The sequence below is a fragment of the Patagioenas fasciata genome, chromosome 22 (genome assembly GCF_037038585.1).
Source record: "Patagioenas fasciata isolate bPatFas1 chromosome 22, bPatFas1.hap1, whole genome shotgun sequence".
In the NCBI taxonomy this organism is placed as follows: Eukaryota; Metazoa; Chordata; class Aves; order Columbiformes; family Columbidae; genus Patagioenas; species Patagioenas fasciata.
The window spans coordinates 5,474,085-5,484,981 of NC_092541.1; the positions used below are offsets into that span (position 1 = coordinate 5,474,085).

General features: G+C 51.6%; 2 protein-coding genes across 2 annotated transcripts; one reads left to right on the plus strand and one right to left on the minus strand.

Annotated features, from left to right (window-relative positions):
- LOC136111612 (feather keratin Cos1-1/Cos1-3/Cos2-1-like) lies at nt 1-771 on the minus strand. The gene is made up of 2 exons (XM_065855904.2): nt 640-771; nt 1-327 (listed from the first exon to the last, which is right to left on the minus strand). The coding sequence occupies exons 1-2, from the start codon at nt 769-771 to the stop codon at nt 1-3; spliced, it is 459 nt and encodes a 152-aa protein (XP_065711976.2).
- A 2,798-nt stretch (nt 772-3,569) lies between these two features.
- On the plus strand, nt 3,570-4,304 carry LOC136111808 (feather keratin Cos1-2-like). Its single transcript, XM_065856215.2, has 2 exons — nt 3,570-3,701; nt 3,990-4,304. Exons 1-2 carry the CDS (start codon nt 3,570-3,572, stop codon nt 4,302-4,304), a joined length of 447 nt encoding a protein of 148 aa, XP_065712287.2.
- The last annotated feature ends 6,593 nt before the right edge of the window (nt 4,305-10,897 follow it).

A 10,897-nucleotide genomic window follows, 5' to 3' on the forward strand; every position in this document is an offset into this window, starting at 1 on the left:
TTAGCAGGGTGGACATCTGTTGCCACAATAGCGGCTGGTAATGCAGGAGAGGTCAAAACCCCCAGAGTTGATGGGCACTCCCTCAGAGCTGAGGATGCTGCCAACAGCAGCAGAGGTGGAGGAGCCCACAACAGTGTTCTGAGGGAAGGAGCTGAGGATGGGGCCAGGCAGGGTCACCACCACGGGGGAGGGCTCAATGACAACGGTGGAGCTCTGGCACTGCCTGACACAGGGCTCATTGCAGCTGTTGGCCAGTGGGGTCGGGCCGCAGGGCTGGCAGGGCACGCACGGGTTGCAGCAGGACATGTCTCTGGGACAGAGGTTCACCTGGGTGAGAGGGCAGGAGGAAATATATCATGAGGAATTGACCATGAGAAGCAGCATGGCACCCAGCCTCAGTGGAGCCAAGGCACCTCCTGGCCCAACATACATCGCCCAGATCAAATCCCATCATCAAATCCCAGATCAAATCACCATCATCAAGTCCCAGCATCTCTCTGCAGAAGACCTTGTATCCCCTTCTCTCTCCCATGGAAAATGTCTCTCACCCCAGGGCCAGGACAGACCGCATCAGCTGAGATACACATAGAGGAAAGACACTTGATCCAGAAGCACAGCAACAAGAGGTTTCACACTCACCTGATTCCCGAGGAGAAGGAGGCGAGAGAAGTGGATGAGAGAGCAGAGAGTTGGGCTGATTTTTATAGGAGTCCTGCACTGCCTCAGGCCTAGGCACCCTTTGTGGAAGTAATAATTTTCTGTCAAGCTCATGGTGAATGCAAAATACGCCAGCTAATGGTATGGGCTGTGTCCTAGTTTCCTGCACTACCACCTTTTCATTTCCTGGCATCCTGCACATTCTTTCTTTCCCATGTGAAGTTTTCTGTAAGTGCCAGGATGAAAGGCACAGGCATAAGTTGTAGCCGAATTTCTGGTGGCAACTTGCGCAGGCAGGTGATGTGTACCTGGGTCATTCCTGTGGGTTTCTTTGTGGCAAAGTTTTCTGGAAGTGGGCAATGCTCTTATGTTTCCCATCTGGTGCTCAAGGACTGCCATTTGGGACAACAAGACCTATCTTTTTCTGTAGCTCCTGTCACCTTCTTCATAGTTGCTCCTTGTTGCACGCTTGTGGTCCTCTGGTGGGAGTGTCTGACACTAGAGCAACATTAATCATGCTTTCAGTATGATTTTGCTGGACTCCTTTACCTCATGTCCTCTCTGTGCACTCTTTGCAGGTCCTCAGGGAATGACAGGATCATGTTTGGGGCCTGGTTTTACCTGGGATGCTTGAATACTGCCACTGTGGTCCCCAACATCTCCTCAACAGAGTCCCCACTTGCTGATGTTTTCTCGGCTTTCTGTGAGTGTACAGATTTTTGCGTGGTTCCATGCAGGCCTGCATGAGCACACCTGTTTCAATCTGTACCTGTGTGACCCTCATCATGCGGACATGTGGAGATCACAGCTGGGGACTCTCCCCTGATTTGACCATGGGCACTGTAGAGCAACAACATTGTTCTTGTCTTGACCAGAGTGTGAGTTGGGACAATGAGACACCCCTGATTTCACCTTGAACTCCTCCTAACTGTGTCATTGCCCAGGGCAGCCCATGTGAGCTGGGATGGAAAAAAATGAACAATGTCAATCACCTTGTGACGTTACTTAAGGTTTGACAGCAAAGGCACCTGCTGGGTAGGGAGCAGGATGCTGTGCAGGGGCAACAAGCGCTTCTTTGACTGAGCCCAGCAGGGTCCCTCTGTTAGGAGCCAGGCCCAGAGATCCTCCTGTCTGGCCTGTGGCCACAAAGTGACATCAGCTCACCATTTTCCTCTCTCAGTGATAAATTGCCTCTCCTCTATCATATTGAACGACCATGATCTCAGAGCACTAACAAATAACCGAGGAGCTGATATAACCTCAAGTATCCTTGAAGACTGGATCCCATCCTATAAGAGAAGGGGGAGGAGAAAACCACAGTTTTCCTGACTGCTCCTACTGAATGGAGACATCTGAGATAATGACATGGCACCTGCTGTTGTTTCCCTCTATGTTGCATATGTATTAAATGGTTATGTCATGACCAGTGCCTCATGGATGCCTCTTCTGAGTGCTGGGATGAGAATTCCCAGGATTTCCAGAGCAAGGTTGCATCAAGGTGGGCAGAAGACCAGAGGGGTCTGGTGGAAGAAGGTGATGTCAGCCTGGGGACATCCGGTGAATCTTTTTCATAATCCTATTGACAGGAAGGGCTGCAATTGCTCCCGGCCCTGTAATCCTTGGCTTGTCCCCAGGGGCTCCTCTTAGCATGGGCAATGTGCTCTCTGGTTCCCTCCCGGCTTGATCCAGTGGTCAGTTGTTTGAATTCAGAGGCAGGTGCGCTGCACTTCACGTTTTCATCTCTCTTTCACCCTAAGCTGCCCCCAGGAGAAAATTGCAACCTCTTTAGCCTCCTCCTCTTTCTGGATAGTCCATGGATCCCTGAGACACTTAGAGCAATGCTGCCAGCGCATCTGTCCTGCTTACAGTGCCCTGTTCCTACTCTGGAGGGGATGATGGCCAGAAAATTGGTCTTGGGACTCTTGGTGTTGTCTGTAGTTGTGGTGGCCCATAAGGTAGTTGGGCTCAGAGGAAGTGGGGGCTCCATTATGCAGCCTGAGTGTGGCTGATAGAAACCCCAACTTGGGAATTATCTCAGCCAAGTGTAAGGTGCTGCGCATGGGAAAACATAATCCCAGCACAGGCTGGGATATTGCTGGCTGGGGAGCAGCTCTGTGGAAAGGGACCTGAGCCATATGAAGGCTTCTTCTGTAAGTGCTGGTATGGAAAGACTGAGGACTTCCAGAGCAGACAGAGGTCAGCACGAGCAGAAGACTCGAGCCAAGTGCTGGTGGCATACTGTGCAGGTGGGCGATGTGCACCTGGGTCATTTCTGTGGGCTTCTTTGTAGCCAAGTTGTCCAGAAAAGGGCAAGGCTGTAATGTTTCCCATCCAGTGACCAAGGAATGACCTTTGGGACAACATGCGATACTGTTTTCTCTTGTTTACTCCACAGCTGTGATGGTTCTTCATTGTTGGATGCAGGTGGGCTTCTGATAGAAGTGTCTGATACTATTAGGACACTAACAGTGCTATCAGGATGATTTTGCTGGGCTCCTGAGTCTCATGACCTCTCCTTGCACTCTCTGCAGGCCCTCAGGAAATGCCAGGAGATTGTTCGGGGCCTGGTTTTCCCTTTGGAACTTGAATCCTTTTCTAGCACAGTGGTCCCCAGGATCTCCACAACAAACTCCACACTTGCTGGTGGCTTTCTGATTCATCCTCGCCCCGGAAATCCTGGGATTTCTCATCCAGCCTTCTAAAGAAGCGTCGGTGGCAGAATGGACATGACCTAAAAAGAAATACATGCCAACATGTGTCCAATCCAGAAATCCTCAGGTCTCTAATCCCGGCATTTAAAGAAGAAGCCTTCACATAGGAAAGTATGTGGCAGATACCAGGAAATGGAAAGGCAGCAGTGCAGGAAACCAGGACACAGCCCATGCCATTAGCTGGTGTGTTTTGCATTCACCATGAGCTTGTCAGAAAATTATTACTTCCACAAAGGCTGCCTGAGCCTGAGGCAGTGCAGGACTCCTATAAAAATCAGCCCAACGCTCTCCTCTCTCATCCACTTCTCTCGCCTCCTTCTCCTCGGGAATCAGGTGAGTATGAGGTCTCTTCTTCTCCTGCTTCTCGATCAGGAGTCTTTCTTCAATGTGTGTGTCATCTGAAAGGGTCTGTCCTGATGGGAGCTTCTTCCTGTGGGAGAGGGAAGTGGAGCAAAGGTCTCCTGCAGAGAGAGTTTGGGACTTAGTGGAGGTGGCTTCTTGGATTTGAGGTGGGCAGCGTATGCTGGGCCAGGAGGTGCCTTGGTTCCGTTTTGTTTTGGTGTAGTGCTGCTTGTCAAGAGGAACCCCTCAGTCTCTATTTCCTCCTGCCCTCTCTCTCAGGTGAACCTCTGCCCCAGAGACATGTCCTGCTGCAACCCGTGCGTGCCCTGCCAGCCCTGTGGCCCAACCCCACTGGCCAACAGCTGTAATGAGCCCTGTGTCAGACAGTGCCAGAGCTCCACCATCGCCATCCAGCCATCTCCTGTGGTGGTGACCCTGCCTGGCCCCATCCTCAGCTCCTTCCCTCAGAACACCGTTGTGGGCTCCTCCACCTCTGCTACTGTTGGCAGCATCCTCAGCTCTGAGGGAGTGCCCATCAACTCTGGGGGCTTCGACCTCTCCTGCATTACCAGCCGCTACTGTCGGCCCTGCTAAAGCTGCTAGCAACTACTTTGGGCAAGAACCTGCTAAGACCTTGGAACATGGTCCTTGAAAGGAAATAGAGCTTCACGGCATTGCATTCAGAGCTTTAAACCGTTATTTCCTTCTTCCACTTGTGTCTCTGTCTTTTTCCTTTGCCAATTCTGTCTCCAAGGCCAGCCTCACAGTGACTTGTTTCTCTCTCGCCCTTCAGGAGTTTCACCACATCCTCGGGGCTGCCTGTGGTTCTCCCTCTGAGACACCTCCTTTCCTTCTTGAGACTTATTAAAGTTGTGATGCATCCAAGCCTGGGCCTTCGAGTCCTCTTTTGCTCTTTGGCAACTCTTCCAGTCCTCTCAGGGAAAAAGCGGATGAAGGGGAAGGTGGGATGCCTTGCAGTGGGTTTTGTCACTTTGCAACACAGTAAATCAATTCCATGTTTTGGTAATTAAATTGAGTGGAGTCGGTCGTAAGGGACAGTCAACTTAGTGGGTGTCTCAGCCTTGCTTTGCTTCCTTGAGCAAAGACATAGGCATTTCTTAACCAACATTCTCTGCTCTTCCCAGTCACACCTGATGTAATCTGCAGCCACAGTCCGCATTAGACCTAATAGGCACTTTGGTCATTTAAAGTAAACAGTTAAGAATGAGGCAATTAAAAAACCAATGCACCCAGGAACTGTCACACACGCAATTATGTGCAAAGGGAATCCGCCATTTCATGGCAATGGTGAGTTCCAGCAGAGCAGAAATGTTGGTCAAAACTCTGCCAGGTTCTTTCTGCTCTGGTCCATTTCCACACCTGAGCCCTGGTATGGTCAGAGGCTTATCTGGGTTAAGTGGTTTCTCTCAGTCAGAAACAAAGGTGGTTTGTCCTTCTGAAAGTAACCAAAATAGTAGATTTAACCCACCATGGTTTTGCTCCTTCCCTCTTGTCTGGACAGCTGATTCCTTCTGGTCACGTACTGGGCCATGGCAATGGAGAACAAGACACCTGTAATTGATCTCTTTCCCCCGGGACTTCCAACCCTCCCAGGGTGGGTACGTGGCCCCATGTGCCGTTATCTTCTCCATGTATCACAGTATCACAGTATGTTTGGGATTGGAAGGGACCTCAAAAGATCATCTAGTCCAATCCCCCTGCTGGAGCAGGAACGCCTAGGTGAGGTCGCACAGGAATGTGTCCAGGCGGGCTTTGAATGTCTCCAGGGAAGGAGACTCCACAACCTCCCTGGGTAGCCTGTTCCAGTGCTCTGTCACCCTCACTGAGAAGAAGTTCTTTCTCAAATTTAAGTGGAACCTCTTGTGTTCCAGCTTGATCCCATTGCCCCTTGTCCTATCATTGTTTGCCACTGAGAAGAGCCTGACTCCATCCTCGTGGCACTCACCCTTTATATATTTATAAACATTAATAAGGTCACCCCTCAGTCTCCTCTTCTCCAAACTAAAGAGCCCCAGCTCCCTCAGCCTTTCTTCATAAGGGAGATGCTCCACTCCCTTAATCATCTTTGTTGCCCTACGCTGGACCCTCTCCAGCAGTTCCCTGTCCTTCTTGAACTGAGGGGCCCAGAACTGGACACAATATTCCAGATGGGGTCTCACCAGGGCGGAGTAGAGGGGAAGGAGGACCTCTCTCGATCTACTGACCACCCCCCTTGTAATACACCCAAGGATGCCATTAGCCTTCCTGGTCACAAGGGCACAGTGCTGGCTCATGGTCATCCTGTTGTCCACCAGGACCCCCAGGTCCCTTTCCCCTACACTGCTCTCTAATAGGTCATGCCCCAACCTATACTGGAACTTGGGATTGTTCCTGCCCAGATGCAGGACTCTACACTTTCCCTTGTTAAATTCCATCAGGTTATCCCCCGCCCAACTCTCCAGCCTGTCCAGGTCCCGCTGGATGGCGGCACAGCCTTCTGGCGTGTCAGCCACTCCTCCCAGCTTAGTGTCATCAGCAAACTTGCCAATAGTACACTCAATTCCCTCGTCTAAATCATTAATGAATATATTGAATAATATTGGCCCCAGTACTGACCCCTGAGGCACTCCACTAGATACTGGCCTCCAACTGGACTCCGCACCATTGACCACCACTCTCTGGCTTCTCTCTTTAAGCCAGTTTGCAACCCACCTCACTACTCTATTGTCGAGACCACACCTCCTCAATTTAGCTGTGAGGATGCTGTGAGGGACTGTGTCAAAGGCTTTACTGAAGTCAAGGTAGACCACATCCACCGCTCTGCCATCATCCATCCACCTTGTTACATTCTCATAAAAGGCTATGAGGTTGGTCAAGCATGACTTACCCTTGGTAAAGCCATGCTGACTGCCCCTAATGACCCTCTTATCCCTGATGTGCCTTGAGATGGCACCAAGGATAAGCTGTTCCATTACTTTCCCAGGGACAGAGGTGAGGCTGACCGGTCTATAATTACCCGGGTCCTCCTTCTTGCCCTTTTTAAAGACTGGAGTGACATTTGCTTTCCTCCAATCCTCGGGCACCTCTCCCGTTTCCCAAGACTTGGCAAAAATGGTGGATAGCGGTCTAGCAATGACTTCAGCCAGCTCCCTCAGCACCCGCGGATGCATCCCATCTGGACCCATGGATTTATGGACGTCCAGACTACTTAATTGTTCCCTAACCCAGTCCTCATCGACTAAAGCAAACTCCTCCATTAACCTGGCTTCATCCGGGGTCTCAGGGGTACAGGGTTCCCCAGGACAGCCTCCAGCGGAGTAGACAGAGGCAAAGGCGGCATTCAGCAATTCTGCCTTCTCTGTGTCTTCTGCCACCAGGGCACCCACCTCATTCATCAGTGGGCCTACATTGCCTCTGGTATTAGTTTTATCTGCTATGTATTTGAAAAAGTTCTTCTTGCTGTCCTTGACCCCTCTCGCCAGCTGTAATTCTAAGGAGGCCTTGGCTACCCTAGCTGCCTTCCTGCATCCTCTAACAGCAGCCTTATATTCCTCCCAAGTGGCCAGTCCCTGCTTCCATGACCTGTAAACTCGCCTCTTCTGCTTGAGCATACCCAACAGATCCCTATTCAACCACGCAGGCCTTCTGGCTCCCTTCCTCGACTTCCTACGTGTGGGGATGCTCTGATCCTGAGCATGGAAGAAGCAATCTCTGAATGCAATCCAGCTCTCTTGGGCCCCTTTTCCTTCAAGCAGTCTTGCCCATGGGATTTCCCCCAGCAATTGCTTGAAAAGGCCGAAATTAGCCCTGCCAAAGTCCAGGGTTGCAATTCTACTTGCTATTCTGTTCCTGCCACACGAGATGCTGAACTCCACCATCTCGTGGTCACTGCAACCCAGGCAGCCCTCAACCTTTACTGCTTCGACCAGACCCTCTTTGTTAGTGAGGATGAGATCCAGCAGTGTACCTCTCCTGGTCGGCTCCTCCATCATCTGCATGAGGAAGTTATCATCAATGCACTGGAGGAACCTCCTGGACTGTGGCTGGCTGGCTGAATGGTCCTTCCAGCAAACATCAGGGAAGTTAAAATCACCCACAGCAACCAGGGCCTGTGACTGTGAGGCCACTCTCAGCTGCGCACAGAAGGCCTCATCAACTTCCTCAGTCTGATCTGGTGGCCTGTAATAGACACCTACAACAGTATCACCCCTGCCAGCCTGTCCCTTGATCCCGACCCATACACTCTCAACTCGTTCCTCATCCGCTCCTGGGCAGAATTTAGTACATTGCAGTTGCTCTCTCACATAGAGAGCAACTCCACCACCACGCCTGGCTGGCCTGTCTTTCCTGAAAAGGGCATAGCCATCCATGACCACTTTCCAGTCATGTGAACTGTCCCACCATGTTTCTGTAATTGCCACCAGATCATAATCTCCCGACCAAACATAGGATTCTAATTCCTCCTGCTTATTCCCCATGCTGCGCGCATTGGTGTTCAGGCATTTCAGGGAGCGAACAGAGCACACCAATTTCTCCCTAGGGGCACAGGAGGCCACCCGGTCCTCATCTGTTTTAGAATGCTGCCCCACTGGGGCAAGCCCAACTACAACCCCATCCCCCTTTGAGCCTAGTTTAAAGCTCTCCAAATGAGCCCAGCTAATTCCTGCCCCAGCATCCTTTTGCCTCTGCGAGATAAGCCTTTCCTGCATAACACTGTCCGGACTGGAGTCTTATAAAACCAGCCATTATCAAAAAAACCAAAGCCCTGCCTGTAGCACCAGTCTTGGAGCCAACCATTCAGAGATTGAATTTTCCCATTCCACCCCACATCGTCACTTGAAGAGGGAAGGAGTGAAGAGAAGATCACTTGAGCCCCTGAATCTTTCACCATCCTTCCCAAGACCTTGAAGTCATTCTTCATTCCCCTCAGACTACGGGAAGCAACTTCCTCCCCATCTGTCTGGAAGACCAGCAGCGGGTAGTAGTCTGTCAGGTGCACCAGTCTGGGGAGCTCTCTAGCAATATCCTTGATCCGGGCTCCAGGTAGACTACAGACTTCCCTAAGATGAGGGTCAACCCTGCATATTGGGCCCTCTGTTCCTTCCAGAAGGGAATTTCCTATTACAATCACCCTTCTATCTTTCCTATCAGAGGTAGTCTTCAGTTGTGTAGTCAACCGCCTCTTCCTATGTGATCTTGTAGGCAGGCTTGGCACCACCTCCTCACCTACCTCTTCTTCAAGATCCAGGGCCTCAAACCTATTACGGAGGGGCACCTGGGGAGGCAAATCAGGCAGGGAGGGGGGCTGCCTGTGATGCCGAACTGGAATAAGCTTCCAACCCTCATCTTCTTTTAGGTCATTTACCTCTGCCCGACAGCGACAAGGGTGGGGCTGTCTCAGGACCTCCGCCTCCGTCCGGGAGGGCAGGAGGTCCATCTCCTTTTCGGGGGTACCTCCCTGGGGCCTTTCCGACCGGCACGTAAGGGTGTTACTCCAGCAGTCGATCTCCCTTTCGCACTCCCTGATGGACCTCAGCGTCTCAACCTCCTCCTTAAGCTTCACAACCATGTCGAGCAGATCTTGCACCTGCTCACACCTCACACAAGTAGAGTGCTGGCCTCCCTCCTCCGGCAGCAGCAGGCTCTGGCACTCCTTGCAGCCGGAGACCTGAACAGCCACCGTTTGGGACAGAACTTCAGTCTGCGTTGCCACAGTCTTTTTGAGACATGCTCTCCTTCTGGAGGCGACCATGGTCATCAGCGGTCTGGGACGCTGGCAATAAGTCGGTGGGAATGACAAACAACAAGTGCTCTCTGCAACCCGCTGAGCTAGCTGCCACACCCGCTGCGCTAGCTAGTTGCTCCTCTCTGCACCTGGTGACTAGTCGCTGCCCTCCCAAAGGTTTTTTCAAGGCAAGAGGAGGAGGTGTGGTCGCCGTCACCGTGGGAGCGCCCCCCGCCACGTCAGCCGCTCTCTCGCAATGGCTACCGGGGCTTCGGGGGGATCGGGACCGCCGGGAGTCACGCTGTCCCTGTACGTTTCCCTCTGGGCTTTCTAATCTCGGCTAAACCTCGTAGTCGACTGAACCTCGCCGGCTCTGGCTCTCGCTGCACTGGCTCCGATCAGCTGACTCAATGCTAGTCTCGAGTTTCAGCCGCTTTTAAACCTCCCGCCGCCACCGTGGGAACGCCCCCCGCCACGTCAGCCGCTCTCTCGCAATGGCTACCGGGGCTTCGGAGGGATCGGGACCGCCGGGAGTCACGCTGTCCCTGTACGTTTTCCTCTGGGCTTTCTAATCTCGGCTAAACCTCTTAGTCGACTGAACCTCGCCGGCTCTGGCTCTCGCTGCGCTGGCTCCGATCAGCTGACTCAATGTATCTTTGAATCCTAGAAGAGAATGGCCTCATTCTTCTTCCTCCTCATATTTCATTGGTGGAGACCCGATAAACCACCACTGTTGTGTCAAAAATGATGGAGACTTTCCTTGCTTTGAAGAAAATCATTTATGTTGCCTGCTTCTGGGTACAGTCATTCTGATGTATTCCAGTCTTCCTGGCTATCACTTAGTTCATGATTCTCTCACTCATGTCCTTGAATTGTAATGTCACCATACGCAAAACCTCTTTCCTGCAAGCCTTGGTAGCAATGGCATTGGGATTGTGGTCATGTTCACACCATTGCCACTTCTGCTGACTGGCCCTCCTGCATCAAGAAAGCCACCGCTGGGATCCAAGTCCCCCGACTCAGCCTTCTCTGATCCTGATCTGACAGCCACCACCACTCTTGTCTATGCATCTAATAGGACCAAAGGGTGGGAGAACTTGATCTCTGAGGAAAGGCTGAAGGAGATAGGTCTTTTTCTGCTGGATGAACAGAAGGCTTGGGCAGACCTCCACAACCTATTCTAGTACTTAAATAATATCTACAGAGAGGATGGCAGCTCTCTCATTCAAAGGAGCCACATGGAGAAGACAAGTGCCCACGAGTCCAAGGGTCACTGGGAGAGGTTTCAGTTTCACATAAGAAATACCTTTGCTACAGTAAGACCAATCCTTCGCTGGAATGACGTCCCAGGGATGTGGTAGAGTTCCTATCACTGCAAGTTTCACGATGTGATTGGACAGGGTGGTAGCTAATCTCATCTTGTCTCTCTCTGCCATGAAAGTTTGGACCAGGTGATCATTCA

Excerpts from the sequence above, each read along its gene's own strand:
- LOC136111612 (XM_065855904.2), bottom strand. The coding sequence starts at position 771 with ATGAGCTTGACAGAAAATTATTACTTCCACAAAGGGTGCCTAGGCCTG. Across the intron at positions 328-639 it reads TCCTTCTCCTCGGGAATCAG|GTGAACCTCTGTCCCAGAGA; the intron begins GTGAGTGTGAAA and ends CCTCTCACCCAG.
- LOC136111808 (XM_065856215.2), top strand. The coding sequence starts at position 3,570 with ATGAGCTTGTCAGAAAATTATTACTTCCACAAAGGCTGCCTGAGCCTG. Across the intron at positions 3,702-3,989 it reads TCCTTCTCCTCGGGAATCAG|GTGAACCTCTGCCCCAGAGA; the intron begins GTGAGTATGAGG and ends CCTCTCTCTCAG.